The sequence below is a fragment of the Diorhabda carinulata genome, chromosome 1 (assembly GCF_026250575.1).
Source record: "Diorhabda carinulata isolate Delta chromosome 1, icDioCari1.1, whole genome shotgun sequence".
Lineage (NCBI taxonomy): Eukaryota > Metazoa > Arthropoda > Insecta > Coleoptera > Chrysomelidae > Diorhabda > Diorhabda carinulata.
In genome coordinates, this window is record NC_079460.1 from 21869780 (window position 1) to 21885500 (window position 15721).

The 15721-nt window shown below is 30.2% G+C and overlaps 1 protein-coding gene across 4 annotated transcripts; it reads left to right on the plus strand.

Moving 5' to 3' along the window:
• The first annotated feature begins 803 nt into the window (after positions 1 to 803).
• LOC130893315 (probable myosin light chain kinase DDB_G0292624) lies at positions 804 to 15355 on the plus strand. Of its 4 annotated transcripts, XM_057799326.1 has the most exons (9): positions 804 to 968; positions 2047 to 2393; positions 6599 to 6706; positions 6803 to 6951; positions 7158 to 7382; positions 9242 to 9461; positions 11922 to 12337; positions 12678 to 12861; positions 12924 to 15355. In XM_057799326.1, the coding sequence occupies exons 2-9, from the start codon at positions 2133 to 2135 to the stop codon at positions 13020 to 13022; spliced, it is 1662 nt and encodes a 553-aa protein (XP_057655309.1). In that variant the 5' UTR covers positions 804 to 968; positions 2047 to 2132; the 3' UTR covers positions 13023 to 15355. The 4 variants fall into 4 exon arrangements, 3 of the variants coding, with proteins under 3 accessions (XP_057655309.1, XP_057655317.1, XP_057655324.1); XM_057799334.1 differs by lacking the exons at positions 804 to 968; positions 2047 to 2393 and adding an exon at positions 1485 to 1665; XM_057799341.1 differs by lacking the exon at positions 804 to 968 and having other exon boundaries at positions 1776 to 4103.
• The last annotated feature ends 366 nt before the right edge of the window (positions 15356 to 15721 follow it).

The window sequence follows — 15721 nt, forward strand, 5'->3', positions numbered from 1 at the left end:
ACTGTATTATCGAAGTTAAAACATTACAGAAGTAACTTTTGATCGGTTGGCATCACTGTCTAAAGCTTAAACAATATCATTTCTGTACAGGTTGAAATTTCACAAATAAATCTGCCCTAGCAATATAATAATTATTCAATTTAATGAATATTCAAGTTTAATGAATATTCAAATTCAAGTTAATGAATTAATAGTACTTTTCAATTGGTGCACGCACTATAAACTCTTGTAGATTTTCATTTGGCGGATACGTACTACATTGTGTTTTAGAAAAAATAATTCTGACAATATACCCTAATAGACCTTAATACCCGAAATAACACTTTTCTAATCCTGATAAAATGATTAAAATTCAATTTGAAATACAATTGACAGTTTTTGGCTCGGTTTGAAATGGCAGACATATTTTGTGTCATGAAAGCTGAGCGTGTTGTTGCCAGCCGTTTCTTATTGGCTGCGCAAGGTTTAGTAAAAAAATAAATTCACTTTTAATTAGTATTTAAAAACACAAAACTAATTATTCATTTCTTACTAATATAGAGAAAATATAAAATATACAAGAAATCTAATCAATCACATCGTCGTTTATGAATTTCTGTTTTAGTCATTTATGTAATATTCCTATATGGACAGTTGGTATGAGAAAAAACGTCCTTATGTTACGTTGCGATGCCGACAATATTAATTTTCTCTCTCGCTCGGGACACTTTACCTTACTGCGCATGCTTGAGAATGCGCAGAATCGAACTGCAGCCATGGAGGATAGAGAAAGCGTTATCATTCTGTCTTCTTTCAAGCTTCCACTTCCATATAGAAGTATTACATATATGGTTTTAGTACAGTTTGCCGGACATTGCTTATTAGATGTGTATTTGGTGCACATGTTATTAGTAGTCTGTTTCAAGCTTGTATGCTGAAATGCTTTTGTGAATAATTAGAAATATTTATTCTGCAGGATACATTTTAAGGTAAATTTTTAATATTTGTAAATATAGTTATATTATCTCTCTACCAAATGACGCTTATGTTAATAGTTAATCGTATTTATATAAAGTCGGCATTTAGTTTTCTGCCGCCATCTTGAATTTTTTAATAGTAATGTAGATTTAGCTTTTACATTCTATGTATAAAGACTTTATATATACATTTTCAAGATTTAAAAAGAAACATTCAAACAATTTCATATTCTATAAAGTTTCAAATAAAATTAGCTTGGTATTTTTAAAAACTGTGACAGTGCTACCCCAGATTCCTCCATCGCCGGCGTCACGGCTCCAAAATGTCTGCTTGTTAAAATAACTTAATAATTGCAAATTAAATATTAGTTGCACAATCTCATAGATACTTTGGTTATCGAATTATCTTCAAATTGTTATTTGGAGTAGTTGATCGTTACAAATTTGAAATATCATTATATTTAGCGCCACTCATCTAACTTCTGATTGGGCATAATCTGATGCCACTAATTTTGACTTTCTCCTATTGGTTAGCTAACAAAATTGGTAGCGTTATGTCGTTTATATCATATCCCGCCACCTTAGTGAAATCATGTTTTAGTGGTGCTTTGTCTTTAGTTGTGCAATGATATGTTGTTAACAGTTATATGTAATTCTCCTTACAATTCAAATTATTCTAAATTGAAACCCTAGAGCTCAGATTGATACGGTATGTAATCATTATATTTGTATAAATGCCGTTTTATAACCATAAATAATAAACAGTTCTTTTTCTTTGAAATGAGCGGGAACATATGAGGTTATAAGTATGATGGTGAATCTTTCCCGGCAAATTAAGATTGTCTTGATAAGTAGTTGAAATTAAAGTAAATTAGTATTGCTTCGATTATATTTATTCTATTAAAAATTGAATTATTGATTTAGATTAGTTATAACTGTATATATTGTCGATTTTACCTATGCACTGTATTCAGCTGATAGTTTAGTTGGAAATAGATATTTGTGGTTGTTATATTGTTTAATTTTGGTTAGATCCGATGACGACATCGTTACAATTTGTACAAAACACCTAAGTAGTATAATTTTATAGGTATTAAAATCCAATTTGTGTTTACAACACTTTTTGGTGGATCAAGATTAGTTTGTGTACAAGATTAAGAGTAGAAGATTAAACCGATGGCTGACAATAGGGAGGAGGGTACAAAAAAACCGGAGTCAGAGGTACCAGTTTCTCAAGACTTACCACGGATGTTAGTTGCTCAGAACCCAGTACAGCCGGAGCCAGAGGCACCAGTTCATTCTGCCTCACATCCTGGAATTGAGCAGGCAGCAGCTGCTTCTAGCTCACAATCTGGGGCTGAGCCTTTTCGATTTGGCACAATATCTTTGCCTCTGAATCAACACCCTGATGATTGTGATCTAAATGAATTCTGCCAGGTATTATTCCAAACTAAACCACCAAAAAATAACGATCCAAATTACTTATTTGGACAAAGAGATCCATCAACATCAGATTCTGATACTACTAAGGATGCATCTTGGTTTGAACTCGTAGAGAAACATGTTTGTCCGACGAGATATAATAGAGATCCTAATTTAATATTTCCACCAAAATTTCATCCACTATCACCACCATCTCCAAATAGAAATCCAGTGACTTCATCTCCACAAAATAAAAACGGAGGGATTCCATCTCCTGAAAATATAAATCCAGTGATTCCATCTCCTCAAAATAGAAATGCAGTGACTTCATCTCCTCAAAATATAAATTCAGGGATTCCATCTCCTCAAAATATAAATCCGGTGATTCCTTCTCCTCCCAATATAAATCCAGTGATTCCTTCTCCTCCCAATATAAATCAAGTAATTCCATCTAGACAAAATATAAATCCAGTAATTCCATTTAGACAAAATAGGAATGGAGTTATTCCATCTTCTCAAAATAGAAATGGAATGATTCCATCGACTCAAAATAGAAATGGAATGATTCCATCTTCTCAAAATAGAAACGGAATGATTCCATCTTCTCAAAATAGAAATGGAATTATTCCATCTCCTCAAAATAGAAATGGAGAGATTTCATCTTCTCAAAATAGAAATGCAGTGATTCAATCCTATCAAAATGTAAGTCCAGTAATACCATCTATTCAAAATAGAAATCCTGTCTTTCCATCTCAAAATAGAAATTCGGCAATTTCTTCTAGACAAAATAGAAATTCAGTATTTCCACCTCCTCAAAATAGAAATTCAGTATTTCCACCTCCTCAAAATAGAAATTCGGCAATTCCACCTCCTCAAAATAGAAATTCAGTATTTCCAACTTCTCGGAATAGAAATTCAGTATTTCCATCTTCTCAAAATAGAAATTCAGTATTTCCACGTGCTCAAAATAGAAATTCAGTATTTCCATCTTCTCATAATAGAAATTCAGCAATTCCACCTCCTCAAAATAGAAATTCAGCAATTCCACCTCCTCAAAATAGAAATCGAGTGAACCCAATTCTTATGAATATAAGTCCAATGGATCCATCATCTCACAATGTAAGTCAAGTAAATTCATTTATTCCAAATATGAGACCAGTGACTCCATATCGTCAAAATATGAATCTGGGAACACCATATCAACTACCACATCCAAATTTCGAGTCACTGTCATCATTAGATTCACATTTCGGTTCAATACCATCTGAACAAGATTTGGATCCTATGATAGTATATGAACAAAATTTTGATCCGATCCTACCATACGAAAATTCTGCTGATCCACTATCATTTTGCGAACCAAATTTAAATACACCACCACCACCGTATGAACTAAGTTTATTCCCACCTCCATATGAACTAAGTTTATTTCCACCTCCGCCACCGTATGAACCATGTTTATATCCACTACCACCCAATTCAATTATACCAGCACCAAATGTAATTTTTCTTCCACCAAATGTAAATCCATTACCGCAACCGCAGTTTAATCCAATGCCCTATCAGTTAGTGCCATTTGTGACAAACTATTGTCCTCCTTATTTATTGCCTTCACCTTTGCCTTATCCATATCAGAACACGGAGCATATCGAAAGAAATGATTCCGTAAATAATAGATGACTAGATACATATTCCGACTCTGCCTGTCATTATTATCCTCGGAAAGTAAGTATTTTTTCTTCTGTTATACTAGATATGCACTGTTTGAAAAATTTATAGTCAAAATACCTGGATTTATTTTTTTTTATTTAGTTAAACCGTATATGAAAAAACTGGAGTATAATAATTACCTTTACAGAGATTCAGAGCCTTACCTAACTTGACTATATTTGCATAATGTATTTTTTCTTCGATTATGTATTTAACTTGAATTTTAAGTGACTATAGTAAAATCCTTAGTTTTGTTTTTATTTTTTTAAATTTATTAAGGGGTATTGTTATTTATTTATGGAGGTTTTATTCAAATTAGCAAATATTTAAGTTGAGATATGAATTACTTGATTGGACATATTATCTAAGTCATCGTGAACAAATTCATAATTTTCTTAACCCTCACTATATGAGGTCCAAGGTGTTCACAATTTGGAGGAGTAGTCCTCTAATTTCTAAATATTTTGACTCTAATACAAAATGTGTTTATTTTGTAAATTTAGTTGAGTAATAAATGAGGTTTTCTTGAAATAATCTCAAATTCGTGTAGCAATTTTTTCATATGCATATGTTAATATATTATGTAGTTTATACTAATATTGAAATAAAGTATGCATGCATTCTCTTTATCTTGAATATTTATTAAACAATATGCAGTATTCAATAAACAATATTTTTCGTAGTACACTATTGATAAATAATTATTGTTCTTATACTTAGTTTATAGTTCAACATAATTATATTGTATATTTAATTATTATATTCCCATTTGTTTTTTCTTAGAAATCTCAGGTATTCTGATTTAGTATTATATGAAATATACTTTAATTAAATGGAAAATGTAGTGAAAATTATATTAGGGTCATGAACTTTTCAGTATTTTTGCAAATTTCAATTTTTGTAGGATTTTCACCCATTATTCATTTATATTTCATTGTATAAAAATTTTCAAAACTTCAAAAATATTTTTATTAAATTCTAAAATCTAATAACAATTGTTTATTGAAGGTATTACAGACTTTATCAAATATTCTCCATAAAGTAAAATAAATAATGAAATAAATCAAAGAATTTCAAATGTTGAATAACTAGAGAGGGTGGAACTATTTTTTTAATTTTATTTATTTTGAAATAATTAAGATGAGGAAACTAAACTTATTTTCGAATAAATAAATTAGTGCCACTTTACCAAAACATTGTGCATTTCTTTGATACTTGCTCATTTAAAATGTTTTTTATTTTATTTTGTCTAGTATATTCTGACCCTCATTTTTGTATTGTGGAATATATAGTGGGGGTTATACAATGTGGTCCATATGTATGGAATAAATTCAACTTTAGCGTTATTAGTACTATGAGAAAAAATCTGAAACAGGTCTATTTTTATTCTTAAATTGACAATTTACAGTATGAAAATATTGTCCCCCTTCAGCACCCCCTCAAAAATTTTAAATAAAAAAGTGGTCGTGTTCGAAAGGGATTTTAGTCCTTTGTTCAGCAATATAATTTTTTTTTTTTAATTTGGTGCAATCATAACGAAAATTAATTTTAAAGCTGTAAAATTTTGATAAATTATATATACTGACATCTTTTAGTAAGTTTAAATACTTAAATGACAGCAGCCTACTAGATTCATACCAATTTTTTATTTGGCTTTTTGACTAATATTTTAGTATCTTCAAAGTTTTTTCCTTATGTTTAATAGAACAGATACGATAAAACTTGATTATTTTACCTGAGTATATCTTGATAGACCAGACAATATTGCTGATTTAAAATTCACGTTAACTGAAGAAATTAACTAAATAACCCCCGAGGTAATTCAAAATGTACGAGAATTCCAAAATCCCCTTCCAAAAAGGTACCATTCGACCCACTTTTTTATTTAAAATTTTCGAGGAGGATAATATTTTCATACTGCAAATTGTCAATTTAATAATAAAAATCGACCTGTTTCGGGTTTTAGCACATACTATCACTAAAATTGAATTTATTCCATATATATGGACCGCATTGTATATTTAAATTAGCCCCTACGTTTTTCTGCTTTGGTAAGGCATACTAAAAAAATATCAGAGACATAAATAGATGAAAATTATCTTTAAGATCTTATAGGACATTATTGTTTATTTCTATTTCTGGATTTTTTTGTTATGGTGGTGATTATTGCTTTTTGTATTAGATTGATGTTCAAATGTATGATCTTCGTACCACATTTTAATAATTGTTGATTTTTTGACTAACTGAACAGATGTGATTAAATAAATGTAACAAATCTAGGAATTATAGATGAATGTAATCAATTAATATACCTCAACTGCAGCCCTTTTAACATAAAAAAAATTTTTAAAGTACAATATGATTGAAAAAATTCCAAGTTTTTGTACAATAAAATAATACTTTTGTTTAATTGAAATTATGTTTAATCATAATCAAAGTATTTAAGTAAAATGAATTATTAATTTATTAGTTAGAATTCAAAGCAGATGTATTCATGTTTTTATTTTTAGATGACAGGACAATATTTAAGCCTTTTACGCTCAATTAATAATGAATACGATCTTCAAGAATTAGTTGGTACTGGAGCATTTTCTAATGTCTATAGAGCTAAAGTAGCCGTAAGTTGATATAGTTTAGTTATTCTACCAATACTAGCTCCTACAATTATCATGTTTGTAAAAAAAATTCTTATACGTCTGATTCTTTCCTTTTAGGCAACCAACGCTACGGTAGCAATTAAATCTTACAAAATCAAAAATAACTTTTTAACTGCGCTGTTTAGAATTGCTTCTGAAATGGCTATAATGAATATTGTAAATCATGAAAATTTAATCAGATTTATGGATGGTAACTTGACTAACGAGTAAGTATTAAAATCAGAATTTCCAATTCTATAGGTTATTTTGTTGGACTTTGAGGAGGCTACAATGAAAAATTGGATATGTCCTGATGAGACTTCTCTTCAGTAAGAACATATCCGTACCTCATTTTAAGTCTATTGGCCAGTTTCTCTTTTTTCTCTTGTATTTTTTATATTGATAGAAAATTAATACCAATTTTATTTTTAAGGGCTGTGTACCTGGTGTTGGAATATGCCCCAATGGGAACTTTACGCAAATTTGTGGTTGATAAAGTAAAATTTTCCCCACGTCAACTACAAAATGTGATAAGACAACTCTTAAATGGCCTACTTTACTTACATACCTTAAGCATTATGCATGGTGATGTCAAGCCAGAAAACATTTTAGTTTTTTCTGTCGAACCAGATATTATGATTAAATTATCTGATTTTGGGTAAGTTACAAATGTTATTATGTTTAATAAAACTCTTTGAAATTTCCCTTTTTACCCTATAGGGCTTAGGAGTGCTAATTTCTTATAAAAAATTTCCTGTTCTTTATATCTTGCGCCAAATTTTTCATTTCGGCTCATGACCTTTCCTTCTTTTTTAAGATTTCTCCTATCAGGTTATTCCATGTTATTCGTAATATTTCCTTTTTTCTGGCATTTTAATTTCCAAAATTTTCTTAACTGGCATTGTATCATCCATCCTTTGTACGTATCCCCACCATCTTGGTTGTCTCTTTTTTACGTCTTCTTATGTGGGATCAACTTTTAAATCATCTCTTTCATCAGTTCATCTCTGCTGAACCAATTTTACTCCTCTCTGTTTTTTTCTCTGTCTGTTTCTTTCTCTTTCTCTCTGTTTTTCTTTCTGTCTGTCTGTCAATACTCTAGATTTACAGCCACATGTGACAATTGGGCTGTAAATTGCTTTGAACACTTCCATTTTTGTTTCTATCAAAATTTCTGAGTCCCTTGCTTAATGCTATCATTTAATTCTAAATACTGTCTTTCTGTTTCTTTCTACATAATTCCTAGGTATTGGAAGTCTTATTACCTTATTTTTCTTTCTTTGTACAGGTGTCTAGTGACTCTCGTTCATTTGCTGCTAACATTTCTTTTTTTTAGGTTCCCTCATATTTTTGTTCGTGGAACAATATCAAAAGCTTTCTCCATATCCAGAAATGCAGTATGTACTGGTTTGGATCTTGTATTTTTTTTACTTATGATTTCTATTATAGTGAACACATGATCTTGTCCTAATTCACTTTGCGGCTCTTTCAAAGCTGGTTTTATTTTAGCTCGCAGTCGCTTTTTGATTTATTTGTTTAAAAAGGTTTAGCAGTGTACATAACAGGGATATTCCTCTATAATTAGTGCAGTCTTTGCTATCTTCCTACTCTATTGAAAATGTATAGTAGTGATAAGGTTGCTTTTTCTCTCACGTTCATAATAATCTGCTGTGAATCTATCTTCTCCCGGCGCCTTTTATTACTGCAACCAATTTCTTTTTAGTTATAAGCTTTTCACTTATTTCTTCTTGATTTTTCCCATCTTCTTCCCCTCTTTTCTTTTCCGTTTCGTTGTGTTTTTATTTTCTGTGTCAAGCATTCCAAAATATTCTTTCCAGTGATACAACTTCATTTACTAGTACTTTCCATGCCTGATTCTTAATTGTGTGTTTTTTTGTCCTAAATATTTGTGCCATCTCATCTTTTTTATTTTAACTTTGGTTTTTATCTCATCAGTTCAGTCTGTTCTTCGTTATCATTTCGTCTGATTGTCCCACGGGAGTATCTTGCAAACTCTATGATCATAGTTCTGTAGAGCTGCCACACTTCTTCTAGATTCTTACTTATGAAGGCTTCTTCTATATTTTCTCATTTATTGTTTGCCATTTTTTCATGCCTTTTTGTCTACTGCAGTTTGTACTTCTTTGCGTTAATATTTCTGCTACAAATAGGTAGTGTTCACTGTTTATTTCATGTTAACGTTTAACTGCGACGCCCCTTATTATTCCTCTTTCTACCAGTATATAGCCTATAATTGACCGTTCATATTCTTAGTACACAATAATCTGGAATTTTTTTTTCATTGTTATTTCTAGTGACTTCCTCATGTTTACCAATTTGCGTGTTTTATACATAATCTTTTACGCTAACTCTTTCATTAAAGTCTCCTGCTACAATTACAGCCCCTTTTGCCGTTCCTACCGTTACAATTTAAATCATCCCCAAATGTATCTTTAGATTCTGTCTCTCATTTTTTTTTGGTCTTATGTTTATTGATTCTTTATTAATTTTATTTAGATTATCTGAAATTATAATGGGATCACGACGTATGTTTAAACATTCAGGAACATATTCGTACATGGCACCTGAGTTACATTTCAATTTCCCGTACGACACCAGCTCTGATTTATATTCAGTTGGTGTTGTTTTATATGAACTGATTTATGGTCGCAAACCTATACAAAAATCCATATTTGTAGATTACTTGAATCTATTGAGAAGAAGAGTGGAAATAAAGGTAAGCATTTTTATTTATTTAATAAAAACTAATTTATCCTTCATCAATATACATTGTTTAATGTATTTAAATACATTTAAATAAATTTTCGAATAAAAATTCATTGATCATTGAACAATTTTCTATTATAAAAAAGTCATTATAAGCTTAACGTGAATAAACAATGTCATTATCACTAATATTTAAAACAATTGAGATACACTTTGGTACAATAAAATACAAATGATATAGTGGTAAATAGTCTGTGATATCGCAAACCATTCCAAAAATTCCCAACTTTGTTACAAATGTTATCCACTATTACTTATTTTCTATTTCTTCTTCCCTAGAACTGATTATGCCCTTTCGGACGTCAGATTATTAGATTTTATTTTTTATTTTCCTTTTATCCATTTCCAGTCTTTTTTATCCTTTGCTACTTCATTCTCTGCTGGATTGTTTTCCTTTATATTACCCCTTCCTGTGCTACTTATTGTAGCCAAGTTTTCTTGTGTACTCCTTCCCTTCTCTTCGTATATCTTTTTGCTTTTGTCACTTTTTTTTATCAGGCTTTGTGTTCATACCAGCTTAGACCTTTTTCAACTATTTTGTTTCCTATTGGTTCCTGTTTGAACTTTTCTATTATTACCTAATTTTTATCCTATCCATCCTCATTTTCTTGCTATTTTCCTTAGTTGCTTCAACTCCGCTGCTAATATTCTTAATAATATCTTTTTGTTCACTACCCAAGTTTCACTTTCATATTTCAAATGTGGGTACAGTTGAGGAGTTGTATACTTTTCTATACGCCTATTTCTATTTTCCAAAAAATTATCTTATTTAGAGCATAGTATATTTGATTTTGTTTTCTTATTCTGGTCTCTATCTCTACACTTATTTTCCCATCTTCTGTGAAAATGACTCCCAGATATTCAATAGTGGTCACTCTATTCCTTTCATTATTATATCTTTTCCATGTTATCTTTTTTTCATTTACTAACATCCTTTTCCATTTTTTGATATTTACTTCCATTTTCAGGTCTTCTATTGTCTTTATCCAAATGTTTGCCAATTATTGTCTTCAGTTTACACTCCTTTTTTATTGTTTTCATCATCCTATCCATGACAAGTATGAATAGAAAGGGAGTAAGACTATCCTATCCTAATTCCTAATTTTACTCCCATCTCAATCCTAAAATCTGTTTATCTTCTTACGTTTATTTGAAGTTTCCCTCTCATGTTTCTTTTCGTTATTTCTGCTATTTTCCTCACACTATCGTGTACTATTTTTCTAACTATTGTCGTTTATTTCCCTTTTTTATATGCACTTGGTTCCTCCTCATTTCCTCATTAATGTATTTCCTTATCTTTATCTCGATTTTTCTCGTGTATGTTTATAGCATATTGCCCTATATTTTTCTCCTTTTTTATGTTGTAGTACTTTTTTCCAGTCTCTGCGTATTTTATTTGTGTTCCATGCTTAATTTTAATATCCATCTATTTTATATTTGTCCTTAATTTTTTATCATTTTCTTTTCTGTGTTGTCATCTCCACACGATTTTCCTACTTTGATTTTCCCTATCGCTTCTTCCACTTCCTCTTCCATAGTTTCCTCTCTTTATTATCGTATAATTCCTCTTCACCCTCGAATTCCTCATTTTTCAAGTTTCTATTTCTGCAGCTGAATTTTCTCCCAAAAATTCCTTCCATGTGTTTTAATATATATTCTGTGTTTACTTTTATATTGTTCCTTTTGTCTCTTATTCTTCTTATTCCCTTTTTCTTCCTCCCATTGCTCTGATTTTAGTTCAAAAGCTTCTGTTATTGTCTTTAAAATGATTTGCCAATTTTTTTTTGCTTTTTAATTTCTTTCTTGACTTTGATTCTTATGGTTTTGAATGCCTCTTTATTTTCTTTGCTTCTATTTTTAATGTAATGCTTCCATTTTGTTTTTGCTTAACTATTTCTTCTGTCGACCATCCGATTTTGTGATCCTTTCTTTTTATCGTCCTTTTATATTTCAAATTACTTGTTCGGACAAACTAAAGACTAAATTGGCCAGGTGTTGATTTTTACTTTTATTAATTTCCTTCCTTGTAATTGGATTGTCCTAAGACTGGTTTTCAGTAAAATTCAATTATTTGTCTACTTTTCATGTCATTATCATCATACATAAATTTTGTAGTAGTATTAACTTTGTTAAAAAGAGAGAAATTGATTTTAGAACATGCCCGAGACTTTACTGGTTTTAATATGTTCAGTATTTATTTAAGCCTCTTTACCAATAATTTCCATTACAATTTTTTCAAAATAGGTGAAGATTATCAGTCAAATGGTTGTTTACTACCAATACACACACATCACTCACAATTATATCGTCTGGTTTTTCAGATGTTCGATGCACCAGATAGTGTAATTGTGAGTGTTGGTCAGTACCGGTAAAGTGTGTGCTTAGTATATATAATTAAATACATTTTTAGTTTGATTCACATAATGGATATCCTCGTCAGTGCATCAATTTTGTGAAATCTTTGTTGAATTATGACAAACAAAATCGGCCGACTATTGAAGAGCTTCTGAACAATAGATACTTAGAACTTACACCACCAAACCATTCTAACGAAAATCATTACCAAGGCAGCTGCAGAAGTTTCATTAAAAGTTCACAATATTTGAAAGGAGGTAATGTTGGCCTTGCTTACATCTATGGAGTGCGAGGTTTTTTGCAGTTGAGATTATATGCAAACACTATAACAAATAATGAAGGATTGTTCATGTACTTGGAACATAAGCTACGGAAATATGCTGATTATATAAATGCATTGCAGAGAAAATTGTTATCTGAAAGTGACATTTTTATTAATTTTGACTCTCACATTAATGAAGATATTTTCCGGTAAGTAAATAATACAAAAATGATTTGTATAGAATTTTGTATTTAAGTAGTTTTCTATAAACGTTTTTGTTAAATATTATCCTGGATAAACTTCGTTGTAGCTTATAGACTATATCCTGAGGATTCTTAGATTATTCAAGTAGCTCGTCTATATTAATGGTTATTGGTTATCCACGATTTTTTATTATTGCCCCAATCAATTTCACTTTATGTATAAAATATTTGATTTTAATGCATACACCTTTTTTCCAGCTTGTATGTTTAACTATGGTGTGTTTATTAATTTTGATCTCATATAACCAAATAATCCATTGGTGTATCAATTTTAATAATTTTTCAGAAGTACGCTATTTTCTACCTCTGCTCTTTTGGATGCTTACGATCTTTGTCTAGTGGGAAATATGTATATTGCCAATAAATCGAAGGATATAGGCATCCCTAAACTTGAAAAAGGATTGTCTCTTTTATTCTCCAATTTGCTTACAGAACCTATGGGGGAACGTAAAAGAATATTAATGGCTAAAGTAAGTGAACATTAATACTTGAAACTTGTTTGTCTAACTCATATTATCTTAATTTTTTTCAGTTGAAGCAATGGGTATGCCTTCTTGAAAAGCTACACAGAGACAGACAAAATAGGGTAACCTTGGTGAAAAGTTTAGGAGAAAAATTTCAGCCAATATAATCAATTTTGATATTTATGTTACATTAGAAAATGTTCTGTGATACTAAATCACTATTTGTTCAAAGTATTTTTCTATTTAGTTAGTTTATTGAAAAATGTTTGCGTTCCTTTCTGAATTTAAATGTTTTTTTTTGTGATAAATATTCTAAAATTGTCGTTCCGCCCTTGAGGCGCTAAAAAATTTCATATTTGGTTTGCGAGAGCTACATTTATCAGTATTGTTAAATTTTGGTATATTATTTAGTTGAATGAATTTTTTCTATTGAATTTACCAAAGTATAAAATATTTCGAAACATATTCAAGAATATTACATTAAGTACAGTTTAGTCGGAAAAATTTCATGACTTGAAAGTAATAGTTATGTCAAATATTTCTGCCTATTTTTAAATACATTAGGCAAATAAGATTAACCTACACTGATTTTCATTTTACAAATGATGAGATATCCATAAATTCTAGGAACTTTTCACATACATTTGAAGCTTATAATCTCATCAGTCGTATAAACCAACATGTTATCCTCTTCAGAAACCTTCTTTGAATAAGATTACATGGTTATATGAATAAACGCAGATAGTTCCAGAATTTCCTATTTGTTAATGATTTTTCGATTATTAGTGTAGTGTAATAATAATGCTTGCTAGTCAAGTCACCAATTGTACCTCATTCAAATGCTTTAAGCGAAAGACTTATTTGGACCATGTTACCTGACTTACTGGTTGTGATGATTCAAGTTATTTCTTGAACCTATGCACCTTTTGTTTGATGTTTAAAGCTGGGTTATACATTTTGATGGTATTCCCCACACGCACTTGTCTATCAATGTTAAATCCCTCCCTCTTCTTCTTTCAAGTTCATATATCTTTTTATGGATTTTTTGCTTCAGTAGTTCTGTTGAGCACTAGTAATTGATTTTTCTAGTCATCCTAAAAACTCCCGCTCATTATTATTTCCCGTTTCAATATGTTGTCGTGTCTGGAATTTTTTTTCTGTCAATTCTATTGTATCTTATACTTCTGCTTCGATTGTTGTAATTGTTTTCACCACACCTTCCCTCGGTTGGGTAATTTACCCCTTAAACATCCTTGATACAATTCCGTGGTATTTTTTTCGTCCTCATAATATGTATGGTTTCTTCTGTTGGATTAAGATTTCTTTAAATTATCCAATTTTCAATCAAATGATTGTTGATATATCTTTTCCCATAGCTTGCTGTTTTGCACTAATTCTTTACCAATTGCTTTTATTTCCTTTCAAAGTGTTTTCCATCTATGCTATTTTTCCGTGCCTTATAAATGATATTATGGTCTATACAATTCTGGGTCACATCATTTTGATATTCAGTATCGTTTGTAGAAAGCAATCTATTGGTTTTAGTATTAAATACTAGTATCACTACACCAACATTCAAAACTACATTGTCTGGTCTTTCGAGCCGGATAGAAACTATTTAAGTAGTCCACGCAGTGTAATTGTCGTTGTTAATGTAGTGGTACTAGAAACAAGAACTTTCACTCAGTTATCCGTTTTAGCTGAGAATTCCAAGTGTGTAATGTTATTTCTTGTGTCTTAGTTCGGGTTTTGTTTTTCCATTTATATTTCTACCAGAATCAAAGTATTGGTACATTGTTAGACAAGTTTAAAATGTACCCTTTTTTAATGTTTTAAACAAGACTGATATTATAAATAAAATATACAGAGTGAGTTGTAAATGTATTTTAAAAACAAGAATTTATAAAGTTTTTTTTGACATGACTCACTCGAAAGTGATATTTTTATATAGAATAGTTAACAGTTACTCGCCTATGTATGCTTATGTTCGTTTTTTGCGTGTTCGTTCGTTTTTTGTTTGTTTCGTTTCAAATTCATTACAGTTTGTTATTAGAATGTAAATTTGTTTGGATTTGTCAATTAATCTTTGAATTTTGATTGTTCTCAATCAAATTGAATATAATTCTCAAAAAATTTATGAAACCGGATAAAAAACTCCGATTGACGTTGACTGAATATTGGAGTTCTATAACTAGGTGCAATAAGTTTTTTGTGATAAAATAAACGTTTATTCATAATTAATAACATTCTAATTCTAAACTGTTTTGAAAAATAATATATGATTGTTTTCGTTGGAATTATTCGTTAGTTTTTACTTGTAAATGAATTTTTGAAAGTTTATTATACATAAGCTCAAAATTGTCTTTTAAATGTCACAAATGTAAAACAAGTAATTTAAAACCTCATGTTCTAAACTGTAACTTTCAAAAGTTAATTTACCATTTTCTACTGTGTATCAGTTAGTTCAGTTTATTTCAATAAATTGTTCCGTTTCTTCAAACATCGTTTTTATTCCAAACCTTCATTAAAAATTTATTATAGTGTATTCATATTTTTTTATGTTTACCCACTTTGCTACCAGTTCCATTTGCTATACTAACTACCCTTGTATTTGTCACTCTGCTTATGTAATTGTTCCAAATTTTCTATTCAGTATCCTTTAGTTTTTTTTTACTCTCGTTTTGCTTTGATTTCCATCTCTTAGGAAACACCTGGGACTCCTCTTACAAACCTTATATCTTCCATCTATACGATTCGTTGTCATTTGGATCTCTTGGTAGATACCTCGAATTCTTTCTCACAAATTTCATATCTGATATCTCTAGCATTCGTCGTTTCTTCACGATCTTTCCCGTTCCACAGTGTT

What these genes read in the sequence shown, in the direction of transcription:
- LOC130893315 (XM_057799326.1), top strand. Translation starts at nt 2,133, where the DNA reads ATGGCTGACAATAGGGAGGAGGGTACAAAAAAACCGGAGTCAGAGGTA. An exon ending in GATGGTAACTTGACTAACGA is followed by an intron (nt 6,952 to 7,157) that starts GTAAGTATTAAA and finishes TTTATTTTTAAG; the next exon opens with GGCTGTGTACCTGGTGTTGG. An exon ending in GAAGAAGAGTGGAAATAAAG is followed by an intron (nt 9,462 to 11,921) that starts GTAAGCATTTTT and finishes ATACATTTTTAG; the next exon opens with TTTGATTCACATAATGGATA.